The sequence below is a fragment of the Cibotium barometz genome, chromosome 12 (assembly GCF_041138505.1).
Source record: "Cibotium barometz isolate CiBa-2024 chromosome 12, ASM4113850v1, whole genome shotgun sequence".
NCBI lineage: Eukaryota > Viridiplantae > Streptophyta > Polypodiopsida > Cyatheales > Cibotiaceae > Cibotium > Cibotium barometz.
In genome coordinates, this window is record NC_141057.1 from 2,340,052 (window position 1) to 2,362,639 (window position 22,588).

General features: G+C 45.7%; 2 protein-coding genes across 2 annotated transcripts in view; one reads left to right on the forward strand and one right to left on the reverse strand.

Moving 5' to 3' along the window:
* ARA6 (Ras-related small GTP-binding family protein) overlaps positions 1 to 12,775 on the forward strand; it is a 28,610-nt gene extending 15,835 nt beyond the window's left edge. Inside the window, exon 8 of the mRNA XM_086805942.1 lies at positions 12,450 to 12,775. Coding sequence (XP_086662068.1) covers positions 12,450 to 12,494 — 45 coding nt within the window. The 3' untranslated portion in view covers positions 12,495 to 12,775. The remainder of the gene's footprint in view (positions 1 to 12,449) is intronic.
* On the reverse strand, positions 6,182 to 9,115 carry LOC147632943 (uncharacterized). Its single transcript, XM_086805940.1, has 3 exons — positions 7,303 to 9,115; positions 6,857 to 7,172; positions 6,182 to 6,749 (listed from the first exon to the last, which is right to left on the reverse strand). Exons 1-3 carry the CDS (start codon positions 8,760 to 8,762, stop codon positions 6,291 to 6,293), a joined length of 2,235 nt encoding a protein of 744 aa, XP_086662066.1. The 5' UTR covers positions 8,763 to 9,115; the 3' UTR covers positions 6,182 to 6,290.
* Positions 12,776 to 22,588: the final 9,813 nt, after the last annotated feature.

The following is a 22,588-nucleotide window of genomic DNA, read 5'->3' on the forward strand; positions in this document are numbered from 1 at the left end:
CTTGTCCAAGTTGCCATCAGCTCGGAACTTTCATTTGAAGATCCAGCGCACACCAACTTCTGTGCAAGTCAGATTGAAGAAAAATTGCAAGTCCAATTTGGGGGATTTATCAATTTCAGGACAAATTGAAAAAATTGAGCATTTTGCTTTGCCTGCAATTTGGGGGTTTTCGAAATTGAGGTCAAAATCAGCAAATTGAACCTCTTTCACTTGCATAAATTTGGGGCTTTTGTAGAAATTGGCCGATTAGATGCACATTGAAGCGATTGGAGTGCATAAAAATTGGGGATTTTCTGATTGGAGCATGTCATTGGGCATTACAGCTGCGATTTGTCGTGTATGTATACACATTGTGTGTAATTGGACAATTTGGTGCAGGTTTACACTTGCTTTGGTTTGCAGGCATACATTTGCACAGGACATTTGGTTGCCTTGTAGTGCACATTGGTGCTTGGTTTGCTTGCAGATATATTTTGTTGACATGGCACAGAATGCTACAGATGTATTTGGTGTGCTCAACCAGGAGAACAAGCTGGATGGATCTAACTACTCCCTTTGGAGTTTCATGATCCGTAATTTGCTGGTAGCCAAAGGGCTTTGGGGCATCGTGTGTGGTGATGACACACGCCCACTTACCATACAGCCAGCCGGGACTCTAGACATGTCATTGATAGCCCTTTCAGTGAAAAGGACTATTATTCCGCACATTCGTTCTTGCAAGACATCGAAGCTTGCATGGGACACATTGGAAGCAATGTATCAGGTATGCAACGAGGCAAGAGTTGCCTACTTGAAGAGGCAATTGGATCTTCTTTCTATGGATGAGGGTGACTCTATGGTAGATCATCTCACCAAAGTGAAAGATTTGCAGGAACAATTGCTCAACATTGATGAGGTTATCCCAGACAGATAGATGGTCACCAACACTCTTCATTCTTTACCGCCTTCCTACTTGGGCTTTCACACCTCTCTCAACCTCTCAATGAGAGGAGGTGGTGATCCCGTCACTTTTGAAGAGCTCGTGGGTTTACTCTTGCAGGAAGAGCAAACAAGAGCAAACTTATCGAGCAACCGTGGTGGAGAAAAGGCATTTACAGCCAAGGATAAGGGTAAAGCAAAGAGCTTTAGGCATGGGGGACAACAGTCTAGCAAGGCTGGTCATGGACAGCCCTCTTCTAGTGATGAAAAGTCTGAGAAAGGGGATGCAAACAAGCCCAAAAAGAAGGGCAAATGTCACTACTGCCATAAGCCTGGACACTACATCAGTGAATGTAGGAAGCAGATTGCAAAAGAGAAAAGGAAAGAAGCAGGCAATGCAGTAGCAGACTCTTCTGATGACAAAGCACAGCAATTAGCTAATGTAATCCAAGAAGAGTACACTTTTTTGGTCACATGCACTAGTGACACACCAAGTGCTTCAGACACTGATATGTCTTGCATTGCATCTGACAGACAGAATGCATCATGGTATTTTGATAGTGGTGCTTCGAGCCACATCACTTCATGCAAAGATGTATTACAGCACTTGGTTTATGCTTCAAATGGCCGCACTGTATCATGTGCAGATCATACCACATATCCAGTAAAGGGAATTGGTAATGTCATACTTATTGCAGCCAATGGTGTCAATATTTTTATGAAAAATGTATTGTATGTTCCAGGGATAAAGAAAAATCTGCTCTCCGTCTCAGCCATAAACGACCAAGGTTTAAAGGTTGAATTTGAAGATGGGAAGTGTTTGGTAAAAGACCCATCAAAGGGTTATGAAATAGTCACTTCTGAAACACGATACAAAGGCTTGTATAAGCTGGACAGCTATGACAAGCGCACTTATGATGCAAATACAGTGGCTGCCCACACTCCTGCTATGCATGATGCAGAGCTATGGCATGCTCGTTTTGTTCATGTAAATTTTCAGAGTTTGATGCTTTTGCAGAAGCATTATATGGTTGATAATATGCCGCCTCTTGAGTCTCGACCAACTTCCAAGACATGTATGTGAGGGGTGTATTTTGGGAAAGATGCAACGAAAACCATTCCCCAAAGATGGAGCTTGGTTTTCCCCAAAGATGGAGCTGTAGAGCTGAAAGTAAATTACAGCTCATACATAGTGATGCGGACACCATCCATAGGGGGCATCTTTACTTTGTCACATTCATCGATGACTACTCCAGGTTTGCTTGGGCTTACCCTTTGAAAGCGAAAGCAGATGTGTTTACATGCTTTCGACACTTTGTAGCAATGGCTGAAAATATGTGTGGATGTAAAGTCCAAACACTCCGCTCAGATAGAGGTGGAGAATACATGTCAAATGCATTCAATGATTATATGCTTCAAAAGGGCATCAAACACCAATGTACTGTGCCTTATACACCGCAGCAAAATGGTGTAGCTGAAAGGAAAAATAGATCTCTCATGGAGATGGCAAGATGCATGGTGAAAGCACAAAAGTTGCCTCACAAATTTTGGATGGAAGCTATAATGTGTGCAGCTCATGTGTTGAACAGGTGTCCAACAAAAGCTTTGAAAACCATAACACCATTTGAGGCTTGGTATAGCCGAAAGCCAACAGTGGATTATATGCGTACATTTGGGTGTTTGGCATATGCACATGTGCTAGAACAACTCCGAACAAAGCTAGATGACAAAGCAATTAAATGCATTTTTGTGGGCTACAGCAATGAAAGCAAAGGATACCGTCTTTATAATCCAACGACACGAAGGATTTTTGTCAGTAGAGATGTGGTATTTGCTGAAAATTCAGAACAGCCCATGTACAGCTTGTATAAAAGCAATGATACAGGCTTACAGGACATGTTTGATGGACTTTTACCCATTGCAATTAGGGGGGATTCAGATCAGCCAGCCCCTATACAAGAAAATCCACATGTAGAACATGTGGACCAGCCAGCCATTGAGCCCCCTTCTATGGAAGAAGTGGAAGATCTTGTCAGGGAAGAGCAAACAGCCATAGACACAGCCAAGTCAGTGCCAAGATGGTTGCTGAAAACTTTGCAAGAAAGCAAACTTGCAGCTCCACTCACAGGTAGAACAAGGGCTAGTTCCAGCCATGCTTTGAATGTACATCGTGGGGAGTCTGCATTCGCAATGGGTGGTCTCTTTGATTCAGAAGAGCCTTCTTCTTATGAAGAAGCACATGAGAATGAGCATTGGTTGCAAGCTATGCAAGCTGAGATTTCTTCTATAATGAAGAACAATACATGGGATCTTGTGGAATTGCCTAAAGGCAAGCATGTAATTGGAACAAAGTGGGTGTACAAAGTCAAAAGAAAGTCTGATGGTACTATTGACAGGTACAAAGCAAGACTTGTGGCTAAAGGCTACTCCCAGAAAAAGGGAATAGATTATGAAGAGACTTTTGCTCCTACTTCGAGAATGACCACAATAAGATCAGTGATTGCATTGGCTGCCCGTAAAGGATGGAAAGTGCATCAATTGGACATCAAAATTGCATTCTTAAATGGGGATTTACAGGAGGAAGTATATGTAAATCAGCCCATTGGTTTTGTAGTTCCTAGTGAGGAACATAAAGTATGCAGGTTGCACAAAGCATTGTATGGGTTAAAGCAAGCTCCAAGAGCTTGGTATGATAAGATACATGCTCATCTAACTAGCCAAGGTTATGAGAATAGTCCAGCTGAAAGCACATTGTATGTGAAGAAAACCGATGCCGATATTCTCATAGTCATCTTGTATGTAGATGACATGCTCATTACAGGTACAAGCAAAGCACAAATTTCAGATTTGAAAGCTGAATTTGATATGTCAGATTTGGGGCCTTTACACTACTATCTCGGCATACAGTTTATGCATACAGATGATGGCATTGTTATGTAGCAAACTAAGTACATAAAAAGTTTGCTAAAAAGGTTTCACATGGATGAATGTAAGCCCATTTCTACTCCGGTAGAACCAGGTGTACGGCTTACTATGCATGATATTGGAGAGCCTTTTGAGGCCGGCATTTACAGCCAGGCAGTAGGATGCCTCATTTACTTGTGTAACACGAGGCCAGACATATCTTTTGGGGTGTCTTTGTTGAGCAAATTCATGCACAGCCCAGGCACAAAGCATTGGCAAGCAGTCAAACGCATTTTTCGTTATCTTAAGGGTACCCTTGATCTTGGTTTGTTCTATCCCAGGGGGGGCAGCTTGTAGCTTTATGCATACAGTGATTCAGATTGGGCTGGTGATTATGATACCAGGCAATCCACCAGTGGGAATTGTTTTTTTCTTGGCAGTTCATGCATATCTTGGTTGAGTAAAAAGCAACCCACTGTTGCTACATCTACTTGTGAGGCTGAGTACAGGGCAATCTTTACAGCTACAGTAGATTGTGTATGGTTGAGGAGACTATTGGCTGATCTTCGTGAGTGTCAGCAGACACCCACCACCATTCTCACTGATAGCCAGAGTGCTATGGCCGTGGCACGAAATCCAGTATTTCATGCACGTACCAAGCACATAGAGATTCATTATCACTATGTCAGAGAGAGGCTACATGCAGGGGAGATCAGTTTATCTTATTGCCCTACACAGGATAATGGTGAGATCTATTCACAAAGGCTTTACCTCGAGAAAAGTTTGAAGCTTTCCGCAAAGCTTTGGACTTACTCTCATACAGAGAGTGATTTGCTACCTTGTACAGGTTCACACTTCCACTACAGGGGAGATTTGTAGACATATGCTCACTTATGGTAGTGCTATGTGTGAACAGGGCTTAACCAAGGGCACTTTTTTCCATGTGGTTTTTCCCCTTGGACATCAAGTGTGAAAGGACACTCATAACATATGATATTTTGTACTTCTATATTATATGGATGTGGCACACATGCAAGGGTTGACTTGCATTTTGTGGATACCACACTTTTGGCTCTCCCTCTCTCTCTCTCTCATTTCTGTGTGTGAGCTTCTCTACCCTGCACCTAACCCTAATGTGCAGGTTTGTGTGTGTGAGTGTGTGAGTCCAACACCAACAATATTGCTTGGACACAGTGCTGTATCCGAGAAAAGTCATGCGTTGAGACTTTGAGTCCAACTTGGAGCGATGCTCCTTAGGCACATGTACATACGCCGAACAACCAAATACACAGAAATGAACAACAGAGGGCTTCTCACCATGGAAAGCCTCATATGGAGTTTTATTTGGAAGAGTAGCAGTAGGAGATCTGTTCTGAATGTAGACAGTAGTGGAAGCCGCCTCAGCCCAAAAACGTGGAGGTAATGAAGAATGCTCAAGCATAGCACGGGCCATCTCCCTATTCTTCCTCTTTGCAACTCCATTCTGTGATGGAGTATATGCTATAGTAAGCTCTCTCTGAATGCCATGGGTCCTGCAATATTGCTGAAACTCCTGGGATGTAAACTCACCCCCTGTGTCGGTCCTGAGAGTCTTGACCGTGAAACCGGTCTCTTTTTCCACCTCAACTCTCCAATCACAAAAGTGCTGAAAAGCCTCATCCTTGGACTTCAGAAAGAAGACCCAAGTATATCTGGAGAAGTCATCCACCATCACGAGCATGTACAACGCCTTGGTGTTGCTTCCCTTGTAAACAAGAGGAACAAACAGAAGATGGAGCCTTGATGGTCGGTAAACCCTCAACCAACCCATCCTTCGAAGCTCGCAATTGAGGAAGATGAATGAATGAATACGAGCATTGACACGATCCCACAACTGTGCCTGGGCCTTCCGCTCTTTCTTAGTGGATAGTGAAAGTTCCTCCTCCTCCAACTCTACCCTTAGAACTCCAACCACGATGAAATCAGCCTAATCATAAGACTCCAAGACAGACTCCATCATTACCTTCCAAATGCATAGCTGTTCCCATCCAACTGTCGGTCCACCGGGAACGTCGGGAGCATAGTTTCCACGAGTTTCGGAAACGGGGGTGCGGAGCACGGCGGGAAACGGAGTTTCGGAGTTTCGGCCTTCGGGAAGAAACGGGGAAACGGAGTTTCGGTTTTAGGGTTTAATACATACATATATAATTAATAAAAACATTACAAAAGCTTGAAAAATACATCTTTCAAAACTTCAATGTCAAAGACTCAAATGATAGATCAAAATTCAGAAATGACAACTGTAGGCTCAAGCCTCAAAAGACTCAATACAAAACAAGATCCATCATCCATCATCCATCATCCATAATCCATAATCCATATGTATAGACTATAGTAAATACAAAACATGATCAAAAAATATCCATGTGGCTGGCAGGCTGGCAGCAACTGCTGGCATGACAAAATCCTAGAGCTAAGTGCTCCAAAAATCACTCATCAAGATCATCCATGGAGGAGTCATCCTCCGACTCATGAGAGTCAGGCTCAGATGAAGAAATGGTAGGATCATGGTCCTCTGCCTCTGCTGAAGTGGAAGCGATGGATCCCCCCCTCTGCCTCTGAGAATGGGTGGTGCAGCGGGTGTTGTGGCTCGGCACTGTCAGCTCCTCATAAAGCAAGGTGTACATATCATGCTCATTCCGTGGGATCTCTGGGATGAACCTCTCCCTCATGATGTCGATCTTATCCACATTCACCTGTGAAGGCTCCGGATGTCGGGCATTCCTCTCAAGGAGCTGGAGGTTGCAATGACAAAACACCAACCGCTCTAGCTGAGCGGTACTCAGCCTATTCCTCTTCTTTGTATGGAAGAGGGCCCAAGTGCTCCAATTCCTCTCACATGGACCCGAACTGCAATCGTGTGAGAGCACTCGAATGGCGATGCGTTTCTGTTATTGAAATGCACATACAATTAGAAATTAGAACTAAGTGGAAACAAGAAAGATGCACATTGTACAGTGTACTATGTAAACTGTAGTTAAGGGTAGTGAATTACCAGCGTGGGAGCACAATTTCCATACTTCTCCCACCATGAGACAGGCTGTAGCTGAGTCTCTCGAAGCTTTGCAGTCTCTCGACCAAAGCTCCCTGTCTGGTTGCGAAAGGCCAAGAGATCATCCTCTATACATTTCAGCATGTGCACATTACCAGATGTCAAGTTCCTCATGTATGTCATGAAGCCTTCTTCTAGCTCCTCGTTCTCGTATTGCTCCTCATCTCGCCACAAAGGATGCAATACATGTGCTACTGCATGAATCGGCCTGTGAAACCAATCCCATCGCCGATTCCACACAGCCTTGATTTCATCAACCCTTTAGAGATCAAACCATAAGATAAAAAAGGACAAAAAACAAGAGTCAAGAGTCGAGACCAATGTAAAGACTCAAGAGTAAAATAAAGATAAGAAGTAAAGCAAGGGTAGCCATGACTGAGGAGACTTACTGCTCTGCTCTCAAGTAGTCTTGCTTGTTGAGAGCCTCCCCAATCTTGTCCATGTACTCGTATAAAAGGCCTAGAGTACTGCCCTCCATGTCTGTAATGCGTAACACTGTGTAGATGGGGTTGAGAGTTTTGATCAACCCCTCAACCTCTACCCACCACTCCTCTCTCATGACATCACGCACAAAAGCTCTTGCCTTGGGGCTCTCTCTCTCATCCCACTCTAGCCATTCATTTGAGTAGACAGTGCGTACCAACTCTCTGCGGACTCGCAGGAGTCTCTCAAGCACAATGAACATGTATGCAAATCTGGTGGCTGCAGGCTGCAATAGCTCAAGAGTGCTGTAGGCCCGATACATGCTCAAGACTTTTGGCCTCTTCTTCACAAACTTCACCATGCTTCGTGCGGTGCAAAAGATGGCTTCAACCCATTGTATTTGACCTATGTCCTCAATCAATAAGTCGAGGCTATGTGATGCACAAGGGGTCCACACAATGGCTGGAAATTCATCCTCTAGCATAGAGCCCATAGACTTACAATTACTTCCATTATCTGTCACCACCTGCACAACATTCTCAGGCCCAACTTGCACTATAGCCTCCCTTATATGTGTCCAAATAAATGCACCTGTAACTGTGAGACCTGGGAGGGAGGCATCAATGGCTTTCAAAAACATAGTGCCTTTGCAGCATGACACCAAAACATTGTATACATTTCTCCTGCGTACATCTGACCACCCATCACACAATATAGTGCAGCCATACTTTTTCCATGTTTCCTTCAAGGGCTCTAGCTGCACTTCTATGCATGATTTTTCCCGCTTTAGCTCTCGTGTCCGCAGAGCCTCAGATGTAGGGCCATCCCACTCGCATCCAATGCGGCTGATGGCCCTCATGGTCTTCCTCCATTGATTTGTCTTGGCCACATGAAAGGGAATGGCACACCGTATGAACATCCGGGTGAGCTCCCTAGTTGCCTCTGCAATTGCTTGCTTTTGAAATCCTGCTTGGATGCTAGCCCTTTGTACAGTATTTATTGGAGGGGTGTCTTGTGAATGTGATACATCACCTGGCAAAGGAGTCCTCCTTGCATGCACACCCGACACTGAGGTAGAGGAGAAATCTGATCCTGTGTCTCTGCCTCTGGCCCTCTTTGCTGCTGCTGCTTGACTTGAACCAGCTTCATGCTCTTGACCACCCATTGCTGTAGATACTTCCTCTTCGGGAATGGCAAAACGCTTTTGCCTCCACATTTCAAGGCTTTTCCGAACATCTAGAGGAACAGAGGGGCATGGCCCTACATCTTTGTTTGGAACATGAGCAAGATGGTCCTTCACACGGGTGACACTCCCCGTTTTGACCAACCCACAATATTTACATCTCCATTTCCTGGAGCCACCAGATCCTGCATAAGCCCCCACTTGCTCCACATGCTGCCAAAAAGGATCCGGAGTCCGAGCCATGTTACTTAACTTACTTGTGCGGTTCGAGGTCGGAAGACTCGGAGAGATTCGAGAAGTGGAGGCTGTTTTTCTGGTCCTGCAGGCTGCGAGCAAGGTGTGACTCCTTCTTGCTTGGTAGAGCTTAGATGGCAAAGGTGGAGGCCCCAAGTAGAGAGGTAGAGGGCTGATGTGGAGGTAGAGGAGTAGAGGGCAAGGTAGATGGCTAGAGCAGCTCCAAACAGGCGGCGGAAAGAAGGCGAAAAATGCCGGCGAAGAGAGCACGCGGGTTTTTAAACCCTGGAAAAAATAAAAGCTGGAAACGCCGTTTCCGTTTCTGGAAACGTTTCCGAAACGTTTCCACGTTTCGGTGCTCCAGAAACGCCGTTTCTGGAAACTATGGTCGGGAGGGTGGGGATCTTCGCAGGTTTCTGTACCATCTCGGGGGTTCACGTGGTCTTGTGAAGGGAGGGTGGGTGGGAAAAAAATGAAGAAGAGGCTGCATGGAAATGCAAGGTGGCTGTCCAGCAATGATGCCGCCTTCTACCTTCTTCTCCACGTCCCGTACAGCCCAAGAAATACTCCAATCAGCACCAAACGCAGGAGTCCCGAATGCTCTCACCGTCTCCAAAGCTTCAAGCCACCTGGGGCTCTGATACCATGTCAGAATGAGCAGCAGAAATGAGACAAAAACAGAGCAGAATAGAAATGCAGAAGAGCTGGAGGGAGAAGCGTTGTATAAACTCTGCTGTATACACGAAATCCGGTACAACACAAGTGGGGGGGCAAGGCCCACACTATATATGGGAAGCTTGACTCAAAGTCCAGAAGCTTATGTAACTCTCTTTCCAAAGGCTACAGGTTATATGACTCCGAGCGGAATGAGGTGGTTGTCAGCAGAGATGTTGTCTTTGATAAGCATGACATGTTAGGCACGAGCTACGTAGGTCAGTCTCCACAGCCATAGAGAGTCTGCATGTGTCAGTCATCTTACCCACTTGGAGAATTCATCTGTTAATGCATGTAGAAGTCAAGCCATAGCATTAGATTTGTATTAGTGCATGTAGTTGCATAGTAGACAGGCTTATGGGCCAGCTCATGGCCACAAGATTCAGTCGGCAGCTTGTGTGGGGTTGTTTACAGCCTTGTGTCATGGTGAGAACCAGCAGACAGCATTAGATGCTTCATAGCATCAGCCGACACAATGAGATGCTTCATAGTATCAGCCGACAGCGTTAGGTTTATATTAACACCCAGTCGGCCAGCATCAAAGTCACTCAATTCAGGTCGGGCAGCAACAATCAGTCGGCCATAGCACATGGGGCAGCATGGAGAAATGCGCAGCATTAAAGCATTTTTGTCCAATATCTGCTAGCAAAGTTCAGCAGCAGTCCCAAGTAGTTCTAGCATCATTCCCAAGTCCTCCACGAAGAGCATCTTTGTTTTTATGTTTCATGTCTAGAAATTTGGTGGTCCTGTGGGTCACCCTATGCTTGTAGATAGATACATACTCTTTTGTAATATGAGTTTCACGGAAGGGGGATTCCGCCTGTTCTGTGGTGTCCAGTATCTTATTATGGTTTTATTTTGTTTTTGATGTGGATGTTGGAATGGTTCATTAAATTGTCACCTCGTCTGAATTTATGTTTAAATAGTTAAGGAAATTCCTTAAACACCCAAGACGGGTTGCAGATTCTCTAGGGGACCAAGACCAAAGAAGGGTCTAGCCACATAGCTGGACAGGTTGCTCACGTTGAGTATGGGGTCTAGACACAGAGTTTGTTAGGTCTACATACATGGAATCCCTATCAAGGTTAGAAAAGCTGGTGTTCTTGAAGTTGATGACCCTGATAGAATTTGGCTAGCGACTCTCCTGCTAACCAGTGTAAGGTCTCCATAGACCTAACGAAGGATCATCTGATGTAGAACCCCCTAAGGACCAGGGTTTGATTGCATGCCAGAGAAACCCTAAACGAGGTTTTGTAGTCCCGATGTTACACATCGCATGACCATGATAGATTGTGGCGTTTGACTCACCACCCAGCCATAGGTTCAGTGCCTTGAACCATCCCTTATCCTGAGGTCTGATTGTCGTGACCAAAGCCGAGATGACCCCAACTTGTCGCCCCATACCACCAGGCCGAGCCACCCGTTGGCTCCATGGCCATAAGGTCTTGCACGCCCTTGGCAGGTCTCTTGTCCACTGCTGCGGAAGGTCACTTATTAGCAATAACCATGCTATTATTGGCCCTTGCATCTCCGGAGGTTTGACAAAAACTCAGTACGAAGGGCTTTGTGTGAATATATGCTCTTATGTGTGTGTGTGTGTGTGTGTGTGTGTGTGTGGAGTGTGTGTGTGAGAGCATATCTTGATACAGAGTTCTACACCTACTATTGGGCACTGATGACATTAGTGGGGATGTCATAGTATCTAGTTCATACTATGCATAATGGAGTTGATAGTTATATAGTCTTGTGGGTTGACTACCATGCGTATATAACATGCACGTTCCTAAAAGGTGAATTTGGGCATGTTCCTGGATTCATCTAGGTATATATATAACCATGCTATTATTGGCCCTTGCTTTATTTATAAGCTCTAGCTATAACTAGCCCCTTGCTATTATTCATTGACCCCCGGCCCATCCATACCTTACATCTTGGTACCCCCTTAGCCTATGTGTGAACCCTCCAAGTTCCCATGCCTTGCTAAGCCTTAACCCTAATCTTGGGCTAACCCTAATCCTAATCTTGGGTTAGCACACCTCCCTAGCCCCGGGTTAACCTAACCCTAGGTTGATGAGGATGTAACACATAGGTCCTGGTCCAGAACCACTTGCGAGGGTTGCACGCCTTGACGTCTCATATCACCAGACTGCTTGTCCAGTTGGAGCTACTCTTAGTCACGAGGTCTTTCACCTTTGTAAATGTCTCCATCAGGAGAATCCCTCACAATAATCATAAGTGAGCCATGTCAGTGATCTCTCCTTGGTCTCCAATAAAGACTGCCTGCAGGAGGTCTTGGAGTTGCTCGCGCACTGGTTAGCTGCATACTAACGTGGTGGCTTCCAATGAGTGAACAAATGAAGCTAAGGGTTGGAGGTCTGCATCTGAAAATACACAGGTTGGGGCGGCCTCGGACGGGCTATGAGGGAGCGGCTGCCATAGGGTTATGGTGGCGAAGAAGGGGCGAGGGGTGGCGTACAGGTGGGCTGCGTGCAAAGAGGTGAAGTGGGAGGTGAGGGCACGAACAACACATGGCGATGGGGGTGTGGGCAAGGCTTTTTTTTTTGGAGGGGGTGGTCACGGCTGCAAGAGCTCCAGCTCGTTTGAATAGCAGAAATTGGAATTGAACCCTGACACCTTATGTAATATTAGTCTAAAAAAACTGTGTGTGGATGGTTGGCTGGGACATATCTCATACAGGATGAGAATGGGTATTTTGTGCTGTTGAAGCTGAAATGAAAAATTCGGTAGTGTGTCGAGTTTTCCATTCCTATGCATGATTAATTTGATAGCCTTGTGGGTGATTATTGCATATAATCAAATATTGCAATATATGTGTTGTAACGGTGCATGCTACATATTTTGAATTGAATATTGTAGCATGTGTGTTGTATTGATTTTTTTCTTTTTAAAATGTCGAGATAACTAGCATTGCTGTTCTACAACCATATGGTTTTAAGCTTCTCTGTTCATTGATGGGGTCAGGAAATCGGGAAAAGGCTTCCACGGCCTTCAGCACAAAGGACTTGAAGAGTTCTCCAATGGAGTACAACTCAAGACAAAGACAACTGTACAAGTGGGTGTATGGTCAGGCTTTTGTGTGTACATTCAGTTTGTACTACACTGTACATAATCTATGGCATTGAACTACATTTAAGGTTGTCACCATTGCCAATCAAGACCTAGTTTGTTTGACATTGAGACTTTCGATTGTACCTTCAGAAAGTACGTGCATTCACTGTAGACAAATGAATGTAAGGCACGTCTGAAAATAATTACGTGTTTCAAGAGAGTTATATTAGGTTTTTGCACTAGTGTCGTCGGGTTCTCAAGTTGCTGCAACAGGTTGTATGAAAGGAGGAGCTAATATCTCATAAATTGTTGAAATGTTCTGTGCACCTCTATTTGAGACTTGAGTAGCTTGTTGCATGTGTAATGAAGTGTAAGGTGCACCTATCATTGCCAAGGGAATTGTAGCCCAGCAGTTAGGTGCTTACTCAAGACGGAGAGGTCTTGGGTTCAAGTCCCAGCTGGTGCTTCCCCCGATGGCACCCTACGTGGCTTGAGCACCTACAGGAAAATCAGCTCCAGACGGGACTCTGCTTCGGGTGGGTACACATAATGCGCCTACGGGTGGAGAAAAAAATTTACTACTAGAAGGATCTACCACCTGGGTAAAAAAGGAGAAAAAAGGTGCACCTATCATTCTGCAATTAGCACTACTATATAAATTACAAAGACTTGGCTTGACCCCAAAGCATGGGAGATTTGCCACCTCTATTGGATTCCTAGCTAAGGTCATTAAGGCACTCCTACTGAAGAGCTGTGTACTGCACAGCTCTGTTTTGTAGGTCCAATACTATCTAGATTGATTGGCATGCATTCATAAATCTGTACCTACCATATGAATTGGATCGCTATGTATGCATTTTGTTTTCAATGAAAAGGAAGGTGTGCTTTATTCATGACTGCAAGATCCATTCACCCTTGCCAAATTTTGAGCTTGCAATTTGATGGAAGGTAAGTGGACACGGTGTTGTGAAGGCTATTAGATGCATTTGTGTGCACTTGACATGAGCTGCTTCATTGTTTCAAAGTATTTATTTTTGATTAATAGTTGTCATGGTGGCTTTGTAGCATATGGGAGTTTTGGACAAGAAAATTCCTCAACTTCAAAATTTAGTATTTTCCATACTTCCGGGCTGATTTGGAGCAATTTAGGGTTTTTGCATATTAGGGCTTCTGCATTTTTTAGGGTTTCTACCCTTTCAGAATCTCTCTCTCTCTCTCTCTCTCTCTCTCTCTCTCTCCCCCCAACACACACACACCCCCTCATCCCCACACACCTGCCAAGACGAATCTTCAAGAATTGGAGGCTTACATTAAAATAGTGGAGGAGAATGGTAAGAAGGCTCTGTCTGAGCAAAAGGAGGTACTGGATAGGGTTCTAAATCAGCATGAAAAACAGCTAGAGAAGGCCTACGCAAGGAAATCCAAGGCAAAAATGACCAAATTATAGAGCTTGAAGCAGAGCTGAGTGGACAGTAGGAGGAAATCCAGTATGGCAGAAAGATTGGCAAAGCTTGGAGAGGATACAGATTTTGATGCTCTCCGGGATGATCTGGAGCAAGGCATCATACCACACAAGATTGCCAGGGCAGAGTTTGGGGCTGCTCCTCCGGTAGTAGATGCTCTTCCAATCAGTGATATACCTATTCAAAAATTTACACTAGGAAATGGTCGCCTTTCCAAATTAGTCTTAGTCATCATAGAGGTTGGAAGCAAAGGGTGTGACATGGTCATGGTATGCACGTTCGTAAAAGGTGAATTTGGGCATGTTCTTGGATTCATCTAGGTATATAATTTAGCCATATTAGCGGACATGCAGATTTCACTTTGTGAAGTTTTTGTTCGAGTTGTGGCCAGTTGATATTGTGCTTATTCTTTCTATCTTTAGCGGTGCATTTGCCCTATCAACTATTTATTCGTTGTACTAATTCTTTCCATTTGCTACTTCTCTTGGCGCTAGGGTTTATTATGGCTGAGTTTGCCATGCAACTCCGGAGGTTTGACAGAAACTTAGTATGAAGGGCTTTGTGTGAATATATGCTCTTATGTGTGTGTGTGTGAGAGAGAGAGAGAGAGAGAGAGAGAGAGAGAGAGAGAGAGCATATCTTGATACAGAGTTCTACACCCACTATTGGGCACTGATGACGTTAGTGGCATAGTAACATGGGACGGGGAATGGGGATTCTTGGGAATCGGGATGGGGAACGGGGGACGGCATGGGACGGCATACAAAATATGCAATTTTAAGTAAGCACTCATTCAAGAAACTTAACAATACTAAAACAAAGCCACTTTACACTTCCAAAGCATCAATATTAAGTCATACTAGCAAAAAAATGGGTGTTACAAAAAAGGAGATCGGGCACCCAAGACCCAGTTGCCAAAGGCTAAAGCAAAAGACAAGGGCAAAGGCCTAGGTCCTAACCACGCAAGTGACATACAAAAAAGAGACTCACTAGAGTAGTACATATGTCAAAAAGCCTCAAGGGGCATGTGAAGTGTTGGCCTCATGATCATGGGTCTTTGCAATGCCTGCAGGCTCCATAGAGATGTCCTCCACTTGCTTCTCCAACTCATCATCCTGAGATATCTCCCACTCGGTAAGTGCATCAACCTTTGCACTTGCACTCTTGCAAAGCATTCGCAAGTTTGCACTCACAAAGACTAAATCATTTGCTCGTTCCACCCCAAGACGGTTCCTCTTCTTTGATGCAATGTGACTGTATGAGCTCCAAAGTTGCTCTAGGCAAGAGGAACTCACTGCTTGGCTGAGAATGCAGACGGCTAGATGCTGAAGCTCAGGTCCATCCGAACCAAAATCTTCCCACCACAAAGCAGCCCCAACTTTGAAGCGATCATCTTGTGCATCCATGTCTCCATAAGAGCCCTGAAAGCTCCTATACCTGGACAAATGGTCACGGATCTTTCGCCTAACATTTGGGTCAGGCACAAGTCGAGTCAAGACAAGTCTCCATAGCTTGCTCACCTTTGCGTCACTTTCTTGCCCTTTACCCTGAAACTTAGGGTCCACATAGGCTCTTGCATGCAAAGGAGAGGAGTAGGAGTAGGAGTTCCACCTACGCACACATAGGGCACGGATCTCCTCGTACCTGTCCTCATCTGGCTCCAAATCCCTCAGCTTCTCTATCATGCTGTCCATAGCCTCATATACCTTGCTGATGCATGGCTTCATACCATCCACAAGCCTCATCAAGTGGACAATAGGTTGAACCATAGCATCAATGCACTTCACTTTTCCCCAAAAATCAGGGCGCTCTGCTTTTTCCTTGCATAGAGCTCCTATCTCAGTGGAAGCCAATGGTGAAGAAGTGAACTCGTCACTATGAACAACTGTCTCAATGCACCACTACACTCTTTCAATCCGTGGAGCATCAAGAAGTTGTAGGCAAACCTTGTATCTGAGTATTTGAGGAGCTGACAGCTAGATTTTTTGGAGAATTCATGGCGTAGAAACTGATGGTTTGTGACAAATGCCACTATTTGGTTGCCCACTTGGAAGATAGGCCGGATCCATGGCAAGTCCCCAATATCCATCAAGAGATTATTTAAGCAATGTGCCATGCAAAATGACACGGTGATGTTGGGGTACACGCTCTAGGAGAGGCTTGCCAATGGAGAGGCTAGAGCAAGAGGTGAGTGTAGGAGCTACAAGTGACAACTTGAAATTACAACTTACCCAATGCCACTTGAGCCTTGAGGATTGAGGAGAGCTAGAGCCTTGCCGGGTTGCCCAATGCCCACTTGAGTCTTGAGCCTTGAAAGTTGAGGAGTGTGGATCCAATGAGCTTCCCACTTGAGCCTTGAAAGTTGAGGAGCCTTGAGCCTTGAGCCTTGCTTGAGCCTTGAGTTGAGCCTTGAGGAGTGTTGCAAGTGCCAAGAGGCAAGAGCTAAGAGGCTAGAGCAAGTGCCAAGGAGGACCGAGGTGAGTCTTGAAGACTTGAAGACTTGAAAGTTGAAGTTCCTATAGCATGTGCCAATGGGGGCTCTTCTTATAGCCATGGGCCAAGTGGGGAGGGCTGCTCAATGGCTAGGCGCCCAACAGCTACAGGGCACAACGACAGACAGGTCAACGCTACGCAATGGTCACTTGACCGTCCCGCCACGTCTCGTCCCACACGAATCACCGTCTCGCCATCCCGGAATTGCCATCCCCTTGTTACAGCGCGGGCTCACACGTCCCTTGGCCGTCCCCTGTCCGTTTTCGTTCCCGCATGTTATTGGACGACGTTTCCCCGTCCCAGGGGTTCGTCCCCCACGTCCCCTGTGACTATGGTTAGTGGAGATGTCATAGTATCTAGTCCATACTATGCATAATGGAGTTGATAGCTATATAGTCTTGTGGGTTGACTAACATGAGTATATAACATGCACGTTCCTAAAAGGTGAATTTTGGCATGTTCCTGGATTCATCTAGGTATATATATATGGTATGCTCGGGTTAGGAGCTGGTTTGCCTCACATTCCTTGAACATTAATGACCTGCCACCTTTTCATTATAGTCTTGATTCCCCTCTCCTATCCCTCTCCCACAGAGGGATCAATCGCCTCATCCACACAAGCTTGATTAGATTAGACACCCACACCACATGCTTGGGTCCACAAGAGCTGCCCCTTAAATCCCGCTTCTATTGTTAAGATACAAGGTGCTTTAGATAAAAATATCTTCCCATTCTCTTGAACTATTGGCCAAGTAGTGGGGTGGCAGTTTGTTCAAGTCAAGAGCTTACCTTAGCCTTGTCGAAGCATATGTTGTTGCGTCTTGTCTTTGAGCTGCAATCTCTAACTTTTCATGTGGGTGTGATGCTCATAGCATATGGGGTGACCGATGTAAACCTGTTAACACCTATGGAGGTGAACGTGAAGCTTTATGCAAAAGATTCTTCACCATTAGTAGACATTAATAACGACATGAAGCTGGTGGGGAGGTTAATTTTTCTCACTAACACTAGACGTGATATCAGCTTCACAGTTGGTGTTTTGAGTAGGTTTTCCAACATGCCATGGGAGAGTCATTGGAAGCAAGGGATGTGAGTACTTAGTACATCAACAATACTCTTGGTACAACATCACCTTTTTTTTCTTTGAAAAAAGATCCTTCTACTAGTTAGCAAAAAACCAGCCTCGAAGGGCCACAAAGATCTAGATACAAACTCGCCTCCATGTACGGGGCAGGGATCAACGAATTAAAAGGTGGAGAAAGATGCACTTTTCCTCTGACTGGCCGCTTTATGAGGAGAAGGCTATCTCATATACAAGAAGCGAGAATAACCACACAGGGCCAGGCCGGGGCAGAGCCTCAAGAAGGCTTCCCATCGCTTCTGTCTACGGTCAGAGAGCCACCCTGTAGCTTCCCCCATTGACTTTGGAGGGTATGAATGAGGTCAAACCAAATTCTCTCGATGGACTCCGTATGTGGAGTGTGGGTGCCTTCGATGGCTGTTGTTGTCGGGGGACTGACCGCTGTCCCCGATAACTAGTTGAGAGTCTCTAGTTATGCATGCAACATACACCAGGCGGACATGGATTAGACACAACACAGACATAGCCCATAGGCTACGGATAACTACTTGAAGGATTTGAGTGCATAAGACTGATCGACTCTTGCAAGCAATTTTGATCGGCTAAAATAATAATAAGAAGACACTAGAGACTTAATAGGTAACTGCACTAGACATAATACATGAATAGAAAGGAATATACAGAGACACCACAAAACGACGCATATAGAGAGAAAAAAAATACAATCTTGCTTTATTCCAAGGAGAACACATGATACAATTAGCAGCCAGTCTTGTAAAGTTCAGGTTACATCCTTTTATATTGCTTGCTTGTAGTATCCATTTCAGTATCCGTTGGTACTATGATTCCTCAGTGATAAAGTGCGCCGACTGGGTGTTAAGTAAGCACCGGATTTGTGTGATAAAGTGCGCTGGCTGACATCTGGTGGGCTCTAACATTTGGCTTGGCAGCAGGGTGGTGGTGAGCTGCAGTTGCATCAAGCTCTCCAGATGTGCTAGGCTACAATGCTGCTACAAATCTCCCATCTATGGCACAATCCTAGAGTCCACTGATCTCATTAGAAGGGGATGGGACTGGTAATGCCGGAATGCGAAGGTAAGAGACCTGAATGGCTAGCCCCCACCTTTCTACTCATAAGCCATGAGAACCTCAACCTCTGTTTCCCAAGCGACAGTGCTCCATGAAAGGATATGGGTCAAGGTTTTGTCCATCATGAAAATGCGGAGAATCCTCTTGAGCCTTTGGGAAATCCCAAAGACAATGTCATTGAGACTCCTAAGAGTGGCCACACCTTGGACAAGATGTTGGTTGACTGCCAATGGACAAACTCCTGTGTGCTAGTAGCAGCCAAAGAAAGAGGGCGATCTTTTGAGGCTGAAAATCTCAACCTTAGGCATCTGGATTCTACGACCTAGCCGTGCAGTGCATGCAAAGAACGGGGTACCCGATCTCTCCTCTTTGTCAACACGATCATGCGAAGTCCACTCCCTTGCATTGGAAGCGCATGAGGAGCCAGCTCTCCCAAATCCATAAATGCCAGAGTCCCCATCCCTGGCCACCTTGGCCGAGGGGGTCAATGTGCCACTCATGTGCCTGAAATCCAATCACCCTCACCCTCACCCTCTGTAAGGTACATCCACTGAAGTCATCCAAAGGGGGCTTTGATCTCTCTAGATGGGGTCTAATAAAAAAAGTGAGTAAAGAACAACTCTCATCCGTGCCATGAATTGCCAAGAGAATATCATGCCTAGTAAAAACCCCTAGCCACTGTGGAGCGTTCGGGTCTGTGGGATAGGGGTGAGATACTCTTGAGGAATAGCATAGTTGATGTCAAGGTTGAGTCTGTCTGTACCCTGGATCCCAGCCCCCGGCCTCTCTCCTGAGCCTCAGGGGGAAGCTATTCGAATGTGAGAAAATCTTCAAGGGATATGGCAGGTCCTATACTTAATGCTCCCTATGATACATGAGGCCGGGTCTCCAACATGTGGCCATTCGGTAAATGGATCAGGGGGTACCGGATCAGGGGATGCCAAAGACGCTCCTCCAAGGAGGCTACCATAAAAACGCATTGCTGGAGGGCCGACTTGAGGTGACTGGAGTAGGTTGGCAGCAAATCTATACTCAAAAGCTAGGCTAAAGCCACAAGCCCGCATCTTTGTGAAGATCCATTTGGTGTTCTGCAGAAGATCTCTATGGCCTTTGCGAATCTCTAGAGATTCCCCACATCTCTGGATAAGTATGCTACTATGTCATCTGCAAACTCTGGTATGGTTCCTGTGGACAGCCCTGCCAGACTGAGTGAGTAAGGGGGAATTTGTCACCTTGGGCTCCCTAAATGAGAACTTGACTATGAGAGGTTGAGTAGAGGCCTGAAACACCGTGGATCCACTCCACTGGGAACCCCATCCGGTACATCGTGTCGTCCAGACAGCCTTAGTTAACTCTCATAAACTTTCTCAAAATCTAGGAGCACAATGAGGTCCTTTGTTGCAGCATCCTAGCTGAAGCTGTCACCTCCCAGAAAGTGAAGATGTTAACCAAAATGCTGTGATCCTGAACAAAACCTGTCTGAGTGTCATGGATCAAGTCGGGGAGGAAAGGTTGAAGTCTCCAAATGATGGCCTTGGCCAAAATCTTGTGGGTGGTCCCAAGGAGGGTGATGGGTCTCCACTACCAAATTTATGATTTGTCACCACCCTCCTTAGGAAGTGAATCAGACCCTTTGAGAGCCTCTTTGGCATGGCGCATGTAGTCATAATCTCATTGAAGGCTGCTTGAAGGCCGCCTTCCATGAGATCCTAATGGCAAAGAAAGAAGGAAACTGGAAGCCTGTTTGCCCCTGGGCATATTCCCCTAGGAAGAGTCATCAAGGCCTTTGCCAGCTCCTCTATTGTGAAGGAAGTCAATAAGAAGGTCTAGAGAGTGTGGGGGGGACCACCTCCGTCATGTGTGCCACTAGACCCTTTCTCGAGCATCCACCACGTGAGGATAATGGGGCACCCGTGAGGCAGGATTTGAAAAAATCTGTGGCAATGGTTCTCACATGGGGGGGGGGTTAGAAACGATAGCTCCATCTTGGCCTTGCAACCTACAAATACCATCTCTCCGTCTATGAGGGCCTACAATCTCAAAGAAATCCCTAGTGACTCTATTTAGAAGGAAGCTCTGGTATGGTATATTTACTCCGCCCTACCGTCCTCTATGGATCTAATCTTTGTATGGGATCTTTGTATGGGCGGCAGCAAGCTGACTCTCAATCCACGGGCTATCGGGGGAACTCTCTTGGAGACATTGGTGGAGAGAGGCAAGACCCCTCCCAATGCTCATCTCCTGCTCACAGAATCCCTCCAATTTTCTTTGTACTGCCTCCTCCAAAAAAATTGCTGATTGCGCCAACAAGGCCCACATTCAAGGTTCGTGTGGCGGAACCTTAGATAAGAAATCCAGTCCCTCCCATATGTGCTCTCAAGGTCTTGTATGAGGTTGTCCGGAATCCTAGTGCTGCTCAAGTTCTTGTCCTACCTCTAGGGACAAAATAACTGGAGCATGATCAAAGAAGGTAGATACCAATCATGCCCCCACGTGCCCACTCATCCACTTAGAATCTATCAAGTCGAGAGAGATTTGGGTTTGTGTTGCTCATGTTAGATTGCAAGCAAGAAGCACAGACTCCTGGGGCTGTGCTGCCCAAACTTTGGCAAGTGCCAAGGGTCCTGTCCCTTGATTGCCAGGATCAACTCCTCCCAAGCACAGTACTTAGAGCTTGAGACTGTAGCCGTGCCTCCTCCGAGTCTGTCCTCTCTTGACTCGATCATGTTAAAGTCTCCACCCATGCACCAAAAGTTAGCCTGAGGGAGGGACTGACGGACCGTACTCCAGAAAGGTGGCTATACTGGCAATGACATTTGGGGCATAAACATTGAGGAAGCCCACACAATCCTCTCCAATCCTAATGGTAACCCACTAAGCTTTCCCAGTGACTATGACACTTGAGCCAGCTACACTCCGTCTTGAAGGGGTCAAAAGAGGGAGACCAAAAAATGTGACTCCTGCCTGATAAAATCTTCTTGTAGCGCGACGGGCACACCCCTCAGAGAGATGGTGCTCCTAGAGGAAAAGAATGTCGATGGGTCCCCCAACTACAACTCTATAGAGCTCTCTTCTTAGGACGCCTTGCCTATGAAAGCACTGAGGCCGCCCAAACCCTAAATGTTCCATGAGACAATCCGCATATCAATCTCTGTGGGAGGTGGAACTATCGGAACTACCCTCCACTTGGAGAGGCTTGGGCACGGGTTTTGATGGGGAGTAGTCACAGTCAATCTTGGGATGAGGGCATGCCAAGTGGGCATGGATCCTATCCTCCATGTGTTGCCACTCTGTCCGAGCTCAAGAGTAAGCATACTCTGAACTCCATTAGTCACAAAACTTAATCTCTACCTCAATGCCTTAGTGAGTGAGAGCATGGGGGAGAAGGGAAGAGAAGGAGAGTGGGAGAGGAGAGCAAGAAATGAAGGTATCTGTAAGACGGGGAAAGGAGTACTGCAACTAAGATATGCACACAGAGAAGTGTCTCCAGGATGGAGGACACCACCTCTCCACCTTGATCTGTATCCTGTTCAATTCATTCAAATGTTTGAAAAGAGATGTGAAGCCTTTGGAAATCCAAACTGTCCCACCAAGGTAAATGCGTTGAACCTGCGCTTAGTAGAAAAGGCTAGTCCATGGTTCATCACATTGATGCTGGCGATCAAGACAAACTTCAAAACCTTGAAAACATCCTTTATCCCCATGGCTTTTCAAGACAAGGTGATTAGTGGAGTGCAGCGAAAGAACTCTATTCAATTGAGTGGAAACAGAACAAAACCATTCAGGATTTTATGCTTTAGATAAAACTCTTGGACTCACGATGTGAGCCATGGGAGAAAATAAATGATGCTCAACTGAAGAGATGTTTCATGATGGACTTAAAGAATAACAACTTACACAACTTGGTCATTGTATCCGACCTGGAA